The sequence below is a fragment of the Gavia stellata genome, chromosome 8 (genome assembly GCF_030936135.1).
Source record: "Gavia stellata isolate bGavSte3 chromosome 8, bGavSte3.hap2, whole genome shotgun sequence".
NCBI lineage: Eukaryota > Metazoa > Chordata > Aves > Gaviiformes > Gaviidae > Gavia > Gavia stellata.
Window position 1 is genome coordinate 44,055,309 of NC_082601.1, and position 16,260 is coordinate 44,071,568.

General features: G+C 57.0%; 1 protein-coding gene across 1 annotated transcript; it reads right to left on the reverse strand.

Annotated features, from left to right (window-relative positions):
- Positions 1-566: 566 nt before the first annotated feature.
- On the reverse strand, positions 567-10,875 carry LSS (lanosterol synthase). The gene is made up of 20 exons (XM_059820374.1): positions 10,782-10,875; positions 10,588-10,696; positions 10,089-10,210; positions 9,665-9,761; positions 8,673-8,808; positions 8,338-8,446; positions 7,887-8,005; positions 7,351-7,448; positions 7,188-7,215; positions 6,516-6,572; positions 5,742-5,813; positions 4,981-5,031; positions 4,676-4,825; positions 4,225-4,321; positions 3,910-4,015; positions 3,283-3,348; positions 2,771-2,851; positions 2,302-2,472; positions 1,754-1,832; positions 567-1,543 (listed from the first exon to the last, which is right to left on the reverse strand). Exons 1-20 carry the CDS (start codon positions 10,858-10,860, stop codon positions 1,358-1,360), a joined length of 2,013 nt encoding a protein of 670 aa, XP_059676357.1. The 5' UTR covers positions 10,861-10,875; the 3' UTR covers positions 567-1,357.
- Between the last annotated feature and the right edge of the window lie 5,385 nt (positions 10,876-16,260).

The following is a 16,260-nucleotide window of genomic DNA, read 5'->3' on the forward strand; positions in this document are numbered from 1 at the left end:
GGACACCCACCCCTTCAGTATTTATAAGCATTAATGAGATCCCGTCTCAGTCTTCTCCAGACTAAAAAGACCCAAGTCCCTCAGCCTTGCCTCCTAAGAAAGATGTTCCAGTCCCCTAATCATCTTCATAGCCATTTGCTGTACCCTCTCCAGCAGCTCCCTGTCCTTCTTGAACCGGGGAGCCCAGAACTGGACACAGTCCTCCAGCTGTGGCCTCACGAGGGCAGAGTAGAGGGGGAGGATAACCTCCCTCGCCCTGCTAGCCACACTCTTCTTGATGCACCCCAGGATGCCATTGGCCTTCTTGGCCCCAAGGGCACATTGCGGGCTCGTGGCCATCCTGTTGTCCCCCAGGACTCCCAGGTCCCTTTCCACAGAGCTGCTCTCCAGCAGGTCAGACCCTAACCTGTACTGATGCAACTGTACTGTAAGTTACAGGACACTGCTGTGCAAGCTCCCCTCCGCTTGGGACACACACTGGGGCAGACCAATAAGGAGACCAACAGACAGTTAAGTTCCACTTGCAACACCATTAGCAATTTATTAACCTGTCAGTCAACATGACTTCCAACTCTGACAACGAAATGTGAATGCCCAACTGCACCATAGCCTGAAGAGAGGCACCTGCTGTGCTGGGGGAAGGCTGGAGCCCTGACACTCACCACCTCAATGCTTTCTGCTTCAGTCTCCCCTTTTTCAAAGTGGGAATGATGCTGGCGACCTCACCTGTGAGGCTCTGGGAAGCCAGGTGCCACCAGCTGGGGGACAGAATGGTAAGAAAACTAAGCGAAGCACTCCTCTTTCCCATCTGTCTGGGGGAGGACAGGTGCCCTTCCCCTCCCAGCACAGAGAGCACTTCAAAGGCAGTCGCTGGCATCCACAGCACAGAGGCCAGCTCAGCAGGGGTTGTGCAGTGCACCCCATCACGATGCTGGGCCCAGGGGAGGCCCCAAATCCCACACTCTTGCCACAGATAGCCAACCTGGACAGCACGAGGGGAAGATAAAGGCAGCCTTGCTCTACCCAGGATGAGAGACAGCCTGTCTAGATGTGTAATACAACACAGCTTGGCAGCTTTTTCTGCTTAGATCACCAAACCAGTCTGAAAAGGCACTTCACTCCCAATCCCGTGAGGGAGGATACACCTGGGAAAAAACTTTAAAAGTGGATTTTTGGAAGAGGTTCAACAGAAAGCAGAGACTCTGCAGCACCACGGCAGCAATCCTCCCTGGCAGGGGCAGCAGTCCATGTGTTAAGATCAGCACTGGGATATCCTATGCAGGAAACACCCATGGCCCCATGCAGCAGCTGATATCTAGGACAAGTCAGAGGCCATGGCATCTGCAATGGCACAGGTTTAGGTGGACAAGGCCTCCTGCACGGTCATCCCCGCCCCGGCCAAGGATCCAGATTGCAGTTGCCCAGCAAGAGGGCTGTTGGGATGCAGCCGGCAGAAACGCCCTAGCGTCCAGATGGGGAAGACATTGCGGTACGCAGTGTAACTGATGGCACACGACTTGTTGAATACCCCAGCAATATTCTCCTGAAAGAGAGACAGAGAGCAAGATGGTATGGGTGACAGGGGACCACAGTGTGTCCAGGATGCAGTGCTGAGCTCATTGCCTTCCTGAAGTCGCCCACCAAAAGCCACACGTAGCTTCCCTTCCAGGTAAGGGAAAGCAATGGCTGCACAATGCCCAGGACATCTACAACACCAGGGAACCCCTTGGAAAGACTAGAGGAAAAGATGTACCTGAGGCCAGTCCCCACTGGGCAACTGCTTATCAATCAACAGTTTGATGCCCCTTTCCAGCACGTCGATGTCAGGGTACCTGCAAAGCACAAAGGAGATGTGAGGACTGTTATCCACACCAACCGCAAACCCCCATCCATGTGCTTAGGGAACTCAACCACCTCCAGGCTGCCCCAAGCTTGTCCCAGGCGTACTGAGTGCTTTGGAAAGACCCCTCACAACCCTAGGACACCAGACATTATGAATAGGGCAACCTTTTCCCAGGCTGGAGGCCTGCGGTTGTGATCCAGACAGACCTTTGCTTTGCTCTGGCTCCCCCTGGCCTGGCACTATGAGCCTCGCCGGCCTGTGGAGCACTGCGCAGACCAGTCCCTCATTGCGGGAGGCTCGTGACCAATGAGGTCACGAACAAACACGGTTGGGTGCATGGCCCACACCAGCCAGGCCCAGGGCCTGTGCCAGCCCTGCCACACAACCCAGCCTGCATTTCCCATCTCACTGAGCACTCAGGGCCAGGTGGTGCCTGAAGAGGTGAGGGCTGCTCCTACCTGACAGCCATGAGCCCCAGCAGGGCCCAACATGTGTTGTGGATCTGCGACATGGCACTCTGCACATACGTGCGCTGCTCGCATGACTCAAAGTCCTCTCCCCATCCGCCATCTGCCATCTGCTTGGAGAGGAGGAACTGGCAGGCCTGGGCCACCTCTTGGCATGCAGCCCTGCAAGGATGGGGCACAGAATCACACAGGGCTGGGGACCCGGAGTGTTTGCACACCCATGTTTCCCAGCTGCAAACAGGAGGTGTGCTCTGCCCTGTCCATGGCCAGGGCTGCCCCGAGAGTTCGAGGCTCAGGCAGCGAGTGCCCTGGTCATATCGCAGGCACAGGGATTGGGAGGAGCAGTACCTGGGGCGGGAGAGCTCACGTGCAGCCAGGGCATCCACCCAGCCCCATCACAGAGCCTTGCCCTGGCCCAAGAGGTAGGTAGGGGCAGGAGAACCAGACAGACCCTTCTCACCCATTGTGGTATGTGTGCTGCATACTGGCGAATGCCTCCAGACCAAACCAGGTGCCATAGGTGAAACAAACCCCCCAGCTCCTAGGAGGAAGGAGAGAGCGGTATTGTCAGGGGTGCAAGGCCCCAGGTAGAGGCAGGCTGCGACAGGGCCGTGTTCACAGCAAGAGCAGAGCCAGGCATAGAGCTGCAGCCTGCCTTCCCCTATGGCGCAACCATGCCCAGTCCCACCAGCACCTGCTCCCAGCTCACTCAGGCATCAACAGACACTCTGGGATCAGAGGAACTGGAGCCACCCTAGCCCCCAGGGGTTGTCCGGGTCTTGTGCAATGCACAAGGTGCCTGCTCCTCCTGGGCTGGAGGGAGAGGAAAGGAGAGCAAAGCACAGCAGCCAGAGGAGGATCAGCCCCTACTTGCCCTTCCCACAGATCCTGCCAGCCAGGAATGTTTACCATCACGGTCCCTCTCACATGGGGGCAGCCAGGGGAAAACTGGGCACTGGGAACACTGCTTACCCTTCCCATGACCCATCAGGTCGCTGCTTCTTGCGGCAGAAATCCAGGCCCTTCTGCAGAGTCTCTCTGGTGAGGAAAAAGACACCCACGTCAGAAGCAGCTCAAACTCAATGGCTGCTTCATCAGGGGCATCCATCAGTCCCCCTGAGGCTTTGATGGGTCCCATTATCAGAGAGCTCAAGAGGCAAGAGCATGCAGACAGGCAGCCACGGTGTTCAGGATCTCAGTCAAATCATGCACCAGTTGGGTGCTTCTCTGCCTCACGTCAATACGCAAGCAGGGGACCCAGCCTACAACTGGCTGCAAGAGCAAGGCAACTGCTAAGTCAAGAGGCAGGCAGATCTCCACCAATTTCCCCCAGCCTGAGCCCAAACAGCTTATGCCCTGCTCCTTGAGAGAGGCTGGGCCCCAGCCTCTTTGGGGGGGCTCTGGTTTGGAGAAGTCACCAGCATGCCAGCTGTGCATGCCCCAGGGGCCACCGCAAGAGCCACTCCATGCCAATGCAGAGGTCCGGGCAAGACCCCTGACAAGACTCAGCAGGGGCTGTGCCAACAGAGGCCATGGCAGGCAGCATGGAACACTGCAGACTGTCTTCTCACCTACCTGACTCTCATCTCAGTGTCTCACCTGATCTCTGGGGCTCTGTGCTCAGGGAACTTGTCGTGGAAGTGTCTCAGTGCCTGCATGACAGCCGACGTACACTCCACGTAGGTGTAGTCGATCATGATGTCGCCTGCCAGCAGGTGAAGCATATCAGTGCAACAGCCCCTCCGCTGGGGAGCCTCCGAGCCACACACTGCCAACCTTTCCCTTGGACCCAGGGCACGCTTATCCCACAGAGGGACCTGGGGCAAAGCCAGGCACCCACCAGGCACGGTGAGGCCAGTCCTCTGTGTCCCTTCACAGTGGACAGGATGACCAACCCCACACAGGTCCCCTTACCAAACACCTCCGAGGGATTCAGCAGCTCCAGTAAGTGGCCTCCTCGCTTGGTTTCATATGTGGCGAAGCCTCCATCTGAGTTTCTCATGCTCAGCAACTGGCCAGACAAGCAGAGAGAGGGGTTGGGACTGGCTCACAGGCAGTACCACCCCAGTCTGTCCCCAAGCCAGCTGTGAGGACAAAGTCAGACCCACAAGTCCATGGGGCTGGCAGACAACCCAGGTCCCAAACCACATTGACAGGCAGGCCCAGTCGGGACCATCACATCACATTACGTCACATATGTAGCTCTGTATCACAGCAAATATGGTGTTGCCATACCAGGCCACAGGCCTTGTACTAGTTTAGTAATACCACATCTAACAACTCATCAGGCCTTGACTTCTCTTATTTTAGTTCAGTTTAGCTGCCCACATTTCCCTTGGCCCTAATTTTTGCAGCACTTACTTACCACATTCACGGCATCAAAGAGGCGCTCAGGGGGGACAAGCTTGGCTATGAAGGGGCACTTCTCCTGCAGCAGCATGACTGACTTCAGTCCCTCTGCTGTGCAGTCTGCCACGATCCAGCCACAGTCCCGGGTGCTGAACGGGAAGCCACCCTGGAAAGGGGTCAGGAGGGCTCAGCACCTTCCCCTGAGCTGTTCTGTTCTTGTAAGGGCGGGGTGGTGGGTGTGCTGCCCCTCATTCCCATCCCCTCTGCCCAAATCCCTGTGCCGTTCGTGCATCCTTCAGAAATCAGTTCCAGGCATCGTACCTTGTTCATATGGCGATAATATTTCTGGTAGTCGGGTGGGTTCTCTGGGATCTGCAGAAGACAAGAAGCAAGTGAGGGCAGGCTGCAGGTGCTGGCTGCAGGACCATGGGCTGAAACTATCGCAGAGGCAGAACCACATGGGACTGGGTACCACCTGTCCTTTACTGAGGGAGGCAGACAGGGAAAGAAGTCAGATCTGGAGCAGGGAGTGCTGAAGAGAAATCACATTTTGGCCTGGTTTCAGCAAGTGTTGCTGAAGTCCCCTCTTTGGGTGCTTTCCTGCCAGGGAGCCATCTGCTTTCAATGCTCCAACTGGCAGCACCATGAGCAAGACCTATGACTGTATCTGCACCAAGCTGCTGGTGATGGTGACCCCCACCTTCAGCCACTGGCGTGGCCAGCAGGAGCTGAGCTCATGGAGTCACTAGCCAAGGAGTCTGAGTTTCCCAGAATGGTTCCTCAAATGTGTGGACACCAGACAGGACGAAGGGCAAAGGAGCCTAAGCTCTCAGTTTTTCAGCCTCTCTTAGCCCAGGCAGCCAACCCAAACATCGCTGGGCCTGGCCAAGGTCCTCTCCAAGCTGCAAAGACGGCTCCCAGCAACAGGGAGCAGAAAACAGGAGGCTGTTTCTAGGACTTTGCTAGTCCAGTGCTTCAGAAGAGCTCTTCAGAAGGCAACAGATGCATCCAACAGGGCTCTGAAAAGCAGACAAGTCTGCATAGCCAGCATGTGAGAGACACCACCAACTGGCTCCGCTCACCTGGGTGAACCGGAGGAAGTCATAGGCATTTTGGAGGCAGGACGTGAATTCAGGCATCTTCTGGGCTTCTGCCTAGAAACAGAGGCGCACAGTCAGCAAGGAGTTGTGACCACCAAACATGTCCCTCAGGAAGAAGAGGATGTGCTGGGACCTTGCTGACCTGCTGATCTAGGTGTCATTAATACCTGGCCCTTCATATAGCCCTTTTTGTTTGCGTTCATGCTTTACTTACTGTTTCCATTACAAACCTCTACAGTGAGAACTGAACCAACAACTGTTGCTGGCATCACTGAGAGAGATATTTGCATGATCAGGTTAGGGGCTTACCAGGGCAATCACACCACCCTCCAAAAAGCATGCCTACCACCGCTCTCTCTGCCCCAATGCAGGAAAGCAGGAGACCCGCACACTGTCCCTGCCAAATGGCAATGCCCTGGGGCCAAGCAGAGTGAGGAGGAAGGGCCAGGGTTGAACCACAAGACTGCAGCAACTGGGAAATCTAACCTGACCCACTCAGCTGGCGCTGTGGCCTCCTGCTTCAAAAGCAGCTGGCAAAGATGGGCTGTACCAGCTGTGCTGGGCACCCTGCCTATGACGTCTGAGGTGCGCTCTGAGAAGACGTGTGTTTGCCTGGCTCGGTCATACGATGCAATGCCAGAACAGGCACAGCACAGGTCTGAGAGGTCGCACAGTAGGAGCTGCTGGTGTTCGGGGACACGCCAGGAGAGACCATTTTCCCAAGGCAGCATGTAGCACCACTGAGGGGTGCATTACCTCCAAGAAGGCTTGGATGGCAAAGGCAGTATCCCAGAGCTGGGATCCATTTGTGCCCTGGAAGACAGAAAGTAGATAGTGAGGGGCAGGTCCTGGCAGCAGCCTGACCTAGCTGTGGGGTCTATGGGACAGCATATCCCTCCTGCATTACCCCCACTTGCTCCCTCCACCCTGCGTCTCACTTTTATGTCACTCAGCATCACAGCTGATGTGCTGGCATAGAGGGGACAGTTGCAGCAGCTCAGGGACAGCAAGGGGATGGGAAATGAGACAGCTGCTTCAGCCTGCTCTGTGCACAGCCAAGACAGGAGAGGTGGCTAGTGATACAGAGCAGAGGGACACAATGACTATGAGAGAAGCACAGCTCAGTCCACAGTATCGGGGGCCTGTCTTTCTCCTTCCCTTCTCCCAGGACCCGTGAAGATGAAGGGGATGGAGGCCTAGAGTTGCCCCCTCAGCTCACAGCCACAGAGAGGCAAAGTAGCAGGATGGGCACTACTCACTCCTGCACAGCCAGGGGAAGTGGCAGTGAGACAGACAAGACCACCAGGCACCACAGGGGAGATGCCAGGAGCTCAGGCCCAGGGTGAATAAGCTATCCCATTATTCCATGGGTTGCCCCAGCACGCCAGGGTCCCTTTCAGTCACAGCTGAACTCCTACAGCACTTCACCTGCATCTTCATGCCGTCGAGGCCCAGCCTGTGGGAGGAGAGAGCACAGTGCTGCAGCACAGGCACAGCAAGAGTGCCAGGAAATGGGTTAGGAGCCACGGGTGCTCACTCCACAGGAATCAGAGCCCTAAGCAGTGCGAGGTGGGCCACGCTCAGCCCTTACCAGAGATAGTCGGGGATCCTGGAAACGTGCTCCTGAAAAGCTGGGGAGTTCTTCCCATCCACGAACCAGCGAACCAGCATGTTGATCGTCTTGGAAATCTGCCGAGAGCAGCACTGTCACTGCTCTGGATACAGCTTCTTCCAGCCCGAGAGACATATATCCCTCCCACCCAGCACAAAGCCATCTAGAGGTGGTCCCGGGCTTGATGCCGACAGCTCCGTCTGCGGCATCACTCAGCATAGCTGAGTTAGTGGGGCAGCTGCCATGAGATTACTCCAGAGCTTCCCCTCAGATCACTTCCCTGGATCACAAGGAGAGGTACCTCTCACCAGGGCCACAGCTGTCCCCATGCCCTCTGCATCTTCTATGCCCTGTTAGCATTAAGCTCTTCAGCATTAGAGGCAGCAGGAGTTGTGCCTGAGCAAGATCTGGTGATTATGGTTACATGCCACAATTGCAAAGGGCTTGGGGGCCACAAGCTGATCCCTAAAGAGCAAAGGGCAAGATTTTTAAAGGATCGACGGTATGTGTCCTACCGGCCCAATGCTGATGCACTTGGTGAATCTGTCATCAGCTTTGATGTGGTCGTACAGCTCTGTGATGGCTCTCTGCCGCAGGTGGGTGCTGTGGTGGGCTTCGTACACATTCATAATGGCTACAGGAGAAGAAAGGGACATGCAATGATAAACCCACCCCATGTGGCCAGATTCACTTGCTGTGGCAGGCTGCACGTGATGACCAGTTGAGGAAAGCATAGGAACTGCTCTGCCCCAGAGTGGCCCGAGGACCTGGGCACAAGGCCCTGCTGCTCTCAGGGAGGGAGAAGCCCAAGGATCACACAATCCATGTCTCAATCCCAGCTCCAGGGCATACACCGGTAGCTGGCAGTAGACCCTAAAGAGCCCCCATGGTACAAAGCAGCTTCAGTTCCACCACCGCTGGTTCACATGGCAAGGGCCCTCCCGCCCCAGCCAACATCGCACTCACCATAGGCAACCCCCAGCAGCCAGCTGTGCGGGGTGTACACATCACAGGCAGCCACATTGTTCCTCTGGGCTGGCCAGTCTATGCTGGCGTAGTCTTGCACGTACAGCTCCTGGCACAAGACAACAAAGGGCATCAGCCTAGCAAGCTGGGAGCAAGTACCCAGAGGCAGCCTACTGCTGGAAGTTGGCTCCGCTGTCTGGACAGAGAGGCTGTGCAGGTATGAAAGCTGTCGCTTTGCAACCCAGAGGCTGGCCCCCAAGGACATGGCTGGCACAGCAGGTGGTCAGGAAGCCACGTATCCTTGTCAGGGAGCCCCACCACCGTCAGCTCCTTACCTGCCGCAAGCTCCGTATGAGCTCGTCCTCTTCTGCTGACAGACGCGTAGCGTAACAGTAGCTCATGGGGAGGTAAACCTGGCGGCAGTGACACCAGAGCCGGGATGGGTGGGCTGGGAACCACGTAGGAAGCAGCCTGTTCGCAACAGAGAAGGTGTTACTGTGAGGAACAAGGAGGGCCAAGGGCAGCACAGAGAGACGACATGCTGACAGGGGGATGCCCGGAGCAGGGCGTACCTTTCCCTATCCCCTGTACCAGGCCTGCTGCTGCTGGTACAGCTGCAGGAAAAAGGAAGGGAATATCCACACAGCCTGGCCCTGCTCAGATCCTCCCCAACAGGGCTACTGCTTCCCCACTGGGGCCAGGAGACACCGCTCCTGGCCCAGCTGACACAGGGCAAGCAGGATCCCGAGCTCAGAGAGGAGGGAGGGGAGAAGTCAGTTCAGGGGTCCCTCTCTTCCCCACGTGACTTTGAAGGCAGAGGCCTAGACTGATGGTTAAGTGCATTTGATGACAAAGCACCAGCAGCCCTTGGTACTGGCAGCCTCTGATTTCCCCCAGGGAAAATGTCATACACTTTGCCTCTCTGACACCCAGCGGCCCCGTGAGTAATCGGAGAGGGTACGAGTGAGGGTTAGAGCTGGCAGCCTTACATGTGACTGTCCTGTCCTGCTAGGGCCCAGTTCTGGCTGGCCACAAGAGCAGAAGATACCGGTGGCAGGCAGCGAGCACACGGATGCATCAGGGACCCAGTGGGTAAAGCTAACAGGGCTGAGCTCTGGCGTCTCCCTTCGGCGCAGTGTTCAGTGCTATCCACCCACTGGCTGGCCTTGCTGCTGGTCTCCCAGCTGACAAGCAGCTTGAGCACCTCCAGTTCCAGGCCCTAGCTGGAGTGATCCCAGCAAACACCAGTGCCTGGGACAGCTCTGGGTCGAGGCTGGTGGCAGGACTGAACAACACCCCCTACCTCCACATCGAGGGCAGCACATACCACATCTCTGGGAGAAGCGTGTTCATTCCCTCCCAGCTGTAAACGTTCAAGACAGCCAGCCAAAACTTCCCCCAGGAAGGGATTCCCGCAGCACCTCCTGCAGAGTGGTATCAGCTTTCAGGGTTAACGCATCCATGCCAGATCCCTGCTTTCTTCCCCATCGCAGGGTCCACTTCTCCCATGTTTGGGAGCATGCCACTCAGGCTGGGAGACGTGTCCCAAAAAAGGGCAAGCCGACAACGGTACAAAGATGTAATAACATGCTTTCCCATCATGAATTGAAAATGCAGGTGCTATCAAAAGCAAGCAAGAGCAACAGTTCCCCCACTACCTGGCAGCCCCCCATGTTCCATGAAGCCCTTAGGTCTGGCCAGACCTCTCTCACCAGCCCCACAGGTGCTGTGCTGGGCACAATGGAACTGACCTTTGCTGTGCAGGTTGACACGGGCCCGCACAATGTCAGGGTCGTCTGGTCCGAGCCCCAGGATTCGCAGGGCTACGTAGTTGAGTGCTGTGCCAAACACCGTTGATTTGTCTTCCACATGCCTGTCGCGCATACACAGAGACAGCATAGCCATTAGCCAGCTATCAGCGTTAGCCAGACACAACCCGCTGCACAGGGCTGTATTTGTTGGGGTGAAGTGGGGTGCCAGGGGTGACTGTGGAAAAGGGGAGACGCAACTAACCCAGGGAGAGACACTGCTCTGCTCTGCTCTGTCACACATGACACTTTGGGATATAGTACCACAGAGATGCAGCCGGACTTGATGCTCCAGCCACCTCTGTGGCAAAAGGTGTACCCGGAGTGCTACACAAGCAAGTCCAACCACCCAGAGGTATCTTAGTTGCCGAATCCCACTCCCCAAGCCTGGGCAGATTTGACAGCAGCTCCAACCACTAAAAGAAGCATCTTTGCGACTCACAAGCCCCAGCCTCCGTCCGGGAGCTGCACAGAGCGCAGGTAGCGCACCATCTCTTTCCGAAACCCCTCCGGCAGCTGGATCTTGGCAGTGTGGCACGTGATGAGGAGACCTGGAAGATCAGACGGGCTGGCTCTCCCAAGAAGCCAAACGCGACACCTCCACCCCTCTCAGGGAAGGCGCCCCGCGAGGCCTACCTGGCAGGAGGAAGAGGGGCCCGCCGTAGTCGCCCGCCCAGTGCCCGTCCTCCGCTTGCAGAGCGGCGTAGAACCGCATGCCCTTGCGGGCAGCATCCCAGGCCGTGCCGGCCGCCGGCAAGGGCCGCAGCGCCTGGCCCTGCGGGGAGACGGCGCCTCAGCCGGGGGTGCCCCTCAGCCGGGGGTGCCCCTCGGCCCGGACCCTGCCCCGCGGGCCCCGCCGCGGCCCCCCGCCCCGCACCGTGTCCAGGCCGAGGCTGTGCTCCTCCAGCGCCGTCTGCGCCCGCCGCTCGCCGCCCGCCTCGCCGCCGCCGTCGCCCAGGTAGCACCAGCGCTGCCGACCGCCCTCGCAGCGCAGCCGCCAGGCGGGCAGCGCTGTGGCCGCCGCCGAGCGCCGCGGGCCGCCGCGCCGCCGCAGCGCCCTGCGGGAGACGGGCACCGTTAGCCGCGGCCGCCACCCCCGCTCCGCGCCGCCGGCTCCCCTCCGCCGCGCAGGCACCCACCCGCCGTCCGCCGCCATCGCCGTCCCCATCAGCGCCGGGCCGGGGCCGCGCCGCGCTGGGCCGACATCGCCTCACGGGCGGCAGCCAATGGGGCCGCGGAGCCGGGCCGACAGCCCCGCCCCGCCCCGCGCCCCGCCCGCGCGGGCCGGGGGCGCTGTGGGGCCGCGGCCGGTGGCGGGGGGGGCCGCAGTCGGGGGCTGCGCGCCCCGAGGCGGGCCGGCTGCCTCTCCTCGCCTCCCCCTCGGCCTCCTCCGCCCTGGGGACGGCTCTGGGGCGTGCCTTGCCGTGCCCCCACCAAAAGGCCGCGTCGAGTGGCTTTGGGTTGTAACGGTGCTCTCACAAGGCTGTCATCGGGCAGTAACCGAGACACCACCCCTTCGTTTGGGGGGACGGTGAGAACCTCCTGCCTGCGTGTACCTGTTGGCCGTGTCACGGCCGCACGGGTGGTGTTGCTCAGAAGTCCTCTGCCAGCCCCAGCAGCCACCACGGGCATCGAATGCGCTTTTATTTAAACCCCAGAGCTGGAAGTTTCCCTTTCCACCAGAGACTCCCTTGCAGGCTGGTGCACAGAGGTGATGCTTTGTGGGGGCCGGTGGGCAGCCCGGCCGGGAAAGGGGGATCTGGAGGGGAGCAGGTGACAAGCAGCAAGAATCACAGGATCATTAAGGTTGGAAAAGACCTGTAAGATCATCAAGTCCAACCATCACCCCAACCCCACCATGCCCATTAAACCATGTCCCGCAGTGCCACATCCACACGTTCCTTGAACACCTCCAGGGATGGTGACTCCACCATTTCCCTGGGCAGCTTCTTCCAATGCTTCACCACCCTCTCAGGAAATAAATTTTTCCTAATATCCAGCCTGAACCTCCCCTGGTGCAACTTGAGGCCGTTTCCTCTTGTCCTGTCACTTGTCACTTGGGAGAAGAGACCAACACCCACCTCACCACAACCCCCTTTCAGGTAGTTGGAGAGAGCGATGAGGTCTCCCCTCAGCCTCCTCTTCTCCAGACTGAACAACCCCAGTTCCCTCAGGCGCTCCTCATCAGACTTGTGCTCCAGACCCCTCACCAGCTCCGTCGCCCTTCTCTGGACACGCTCCAGCACCTCCATGTCCTTCTTGGAGTGAGGGGCCCAAAACTGAACACAGTATTCGAGGTGCGGCCTCACCAGCGCCGAGTACAGGGGCACGATCCCCTCCCTGCTCCTGCTGGCCACACTGCTTCTGATACAGGCCAGGATGCCGTTGGCCTTCTTGGCCACCTGGGCACACTGCTGGCTCGTATTCAGCCGGCTGTCGACCAACACCCCCAGGTCCTTTTCTGTGGGGCAGCTTTCCAGCCACTCGTCCCCAAGCCTGCAGCGTTGTATGGGGTTGTTGTGACCCAAGTGCAGGACCCATCACTTGGCCTTGTTGAACCTCATACAATTGGCCTCAGCCCATCGATCCTGTCATGGGGCATCATCATCCTGCCAAGAGCTGGGACCCCACTCCTCTGCCCCACGTCTGCCCCAGGCACAGAGGCCGTGCTTGCTTCCCCAGGAGTGCTGTCCCTCACAGACCCCGACAGCCGCCCTGTCCCTTTGGGTGACAGTGCCAACCCCAAAAGCAACTGTCCCCACCTCTGTGCAACCTCAAAGCCCGGACATGCGGTTTCCGTTGTTAATGGAAATTATAAAGCAACTCCATTCGAGCCTGGGTGCCCAGCCCACGTCCTCCTGGACCAGGAGGGGCTGGGGACAACATGTCTCGATGCAGTGCCAGCCATGGGGACAGTGCACCCTGGCCCATGGGCACCCACACTCCCACTGCCCCTGTGCTCCCCAGCCGCCCTACGGCCCCGCGAGGCGCTGCCACCTCGGGGAGCTGCTTTCGCTCACCAAACCCGCAGAAAAGCTCCCAGCAGATGCAATGCTGGCAGCACCCTCTGAAAGCACCGCCGCCAGCAACACCCCCCATCGCTGTCCTCCGCACGGCTCTCCCGGGGTGGCGGGTGCCCGTGAAATACCACAGCCCCGCCTGGGCGGGGAGAGGTGTGGCAGGCAGGGGTGACACCCATAAATCATTTTGTTATGCTTTATGGGTGCTGTAACCACGGGGCTACAGGAGAACAGAGATGTGGCCCATCCTGGCACAGGCACAAGGGTCTGTAAGCCCTTATAAAAACACCCTCAGGTTTGGGGTGAGGATGGGTGGTGGTTTCACCTCTGGTGATGGGGTGAGTCAGGCACCCCCAGTGTGAATCCTGCCTTGGTGCCAACAGCATGGGTGCAGTGTCGGGGGGGGGGGTGTCACCCTCCTGCAGGCGCTGCCGTGGGACAGCAGTCCATGAGGTCTATGAGGAGGTGGCAGAGCTCCTCCTGTCCTGTCCTGTCCCAGTGACAGGCCCCCATCTCTCTGCTAACACCCCCGATGCTGCCCCACGTTTGGCAGCACTCCCTTCCCAGGCCAGCGAGCAAGTGGGTTTTAGCCCTTCAAAACCCATCGGCTCAAGAGGGTTCCCCGAATGGAGGTACAAACTCCACCAGGCACACGGGCGGTTGGGAAGGGGCTAGCACCCTGCCCTGAGCCCGAGAAACCCGACTGGTCTGGAGAGGTGTGTGAGGAGCCAGGGAGCCGCTCGGGGACAGACGGACACCTGGGGTTGTGTCGCTGGCAGAAGCATGCAGCCCAGGGATGTTGGGGACTGCTTTGCAGGAGGCAGGCCTGAGCTGGGCTGCAAACGGGATTTTGTGGGACAGAACCCCTGCTCCCAACACAGGCTGGGGCCCCGCAGCCGCATCCCAGAGCTGCGGGGACACGGACTTAAAGTGCACATCCTCAGCATGGATGAATTCCCCTTTCCTTTCCTCCTGCAGACATCGGTTTTTTACCTTCTCTGTTCCTCCAAGGAAATGCACATTTTTTCTAACACACGCTGTAAATCCTGCTCGGGGAAGGACGCGTGTGAGCCAGAGATGCTTTACTTGCTGCTGGTGTGTGTTGGAAGGGCTGGGTGGGAATTTAATGTGTGCTTGTTTAAATGTAGTGATAAAATTTCTTCCTGCTGCCTTTCAGAGTGACCTGGCTTCCCTCCTACTGCAGAGGTGACACCAGATCAAGCTAAGCCCGTGGAGAGTTCAGGTGGAAAAACCCCAAATTCATGGTCGTAAACACTTGTGATCCAAATTCAACCTTGACTCTAAGGCGGTGGAGGCAGGGACCACCTCCACGTCTGCGCACCGCCTGGCACGGCAGTCCCCGGGGGCCTCAGGGAGCACGGCCGGGCCAGGGATAAAAGAGTTACTCCCAAATGCAGCACCCATCAGCACCCCAGGACAGAAACATGCCTGTGAATTAATACTTATTGTGTTCACACACTACAAGTTGAATTTAAAATGCTCCTCCGCTAGCAAATAGCTCTTTGCTCATGTCCAGCATAACCTCAGGGATTATTTGGAGAGGATACAATAATTTTATTTGGGAATTATGGAATTATTTTGGTATTTATTTTATAAACTAGGCTTAGGTCACACACAGATTCAGCCCTGGTTGTATTCAGTGAACAACTAACGGTGCTGGAGTCCGCCCGGGGGGTGTGCTGGCATGAGGATAACATCTTTGACTTGTGTCTCATACCACTGGTCCTCACTAGGGAGAGCTGTGTTGCTTCTCTTGTACGGTTTAAACGGACAAAGGGAACTCTAGAAGTTCACCCATATGGGTGTTGCCTTTGCAGCTTAACAGCCTGTGGTTTACTTTTGCTTTAAGAAAAAAAAATTGTCATAATTAATCTGCCTGAGATGAGCTTTATGCAAGTATCTCCAATTCCTTGTGGATGCCAAAATCTTCAGGATGGTAATATTTGTCTAAAGGCAGTGATGGAAGATGAACCACTTGATTTTATTTTTCTGTCTCTATACAACCTGCCTGAAATTCCGTTTCAGTTATGAAACTTTTATTTTTAATAATTGCCAAACTCCTGTTACTTGGGCATTATTTTTATACTAATTTTTATATGTCTGAGGTTTAGACCACAGTTGACGGGGTAACGCTCTGTTCCTGTTGTTGGTGGGTGCTCTGCTTGCCGGAGACATTAGAAGCTGAAAGTGTTGCCCTAAGAAAGGGATGCCGTCAACTCATAAAAGCAAATGCCACAACTCCCCCCCATTTATTGCAGTCCAGCACAGGAGACTCAGTTCACAAGGTCTTATCTGCCAACCGCTATTTGTTACGCTGCTAGAGTAAAAATTGCAAAGGTACTTTAAAGTCATGGGATATCATCTAGTTTGTGTCAAAAGGGATCTGATCAACGGGATTTTACAAAACACGGTCTAAATACGGCCGCCTCTGCTTTGAGAGAAGATAGACTGGAAATGGTCACTGTTTCAGCAGAAATATTTTAAGCAGAAACACAGGTGTTTTAGAAGCATCTAAAAAAAAAAAACCCATCTTTCCTCTGTCCCTGGTAAGGCAACTTGGCTCCATGCAGCCAAGGGGGTGAGTGAGCCCTCAGCGCTCTGCTCCCCAGCAAACATGCAGCCCGCTCCCGCTGCGGCTGCTGTCCGTGCCGGGGGCCGGAGAGACACTCCAGATCGATGTTGTAATGCCTTCTCTTGGTGCAGGTTTGATGGAGAACATATTCGTGTATCTTTTTAATGAACTTAAGAGTAGTCTCTTGTTGTTTCAGCTGAATTCAGGCAGGAACCGACCCAAGCTCAAGGCCATGTTTCAGACAAGGGAAGAGCATCCCAGTGTTTTCAACTCCAGAGAATTTGTTGCAGTGGCAGCAGCACTATTCGGTGTTTTAAGGAGTCACAAAAACTGCCAAGATGATGGCACCTGGTGGGCCAGCAGCAAGGTCCAGAGCTGCTCCTCTGTGACCCTAGTGCATGGTTATGCTGGGAGGACAGTGGGGGAACGAAGGGATTGGGGGAAATGGCAGTTAGCCAGAGCCCAGGATTTATGAGATGAAGGTGGATGTAAAGCTACCTTT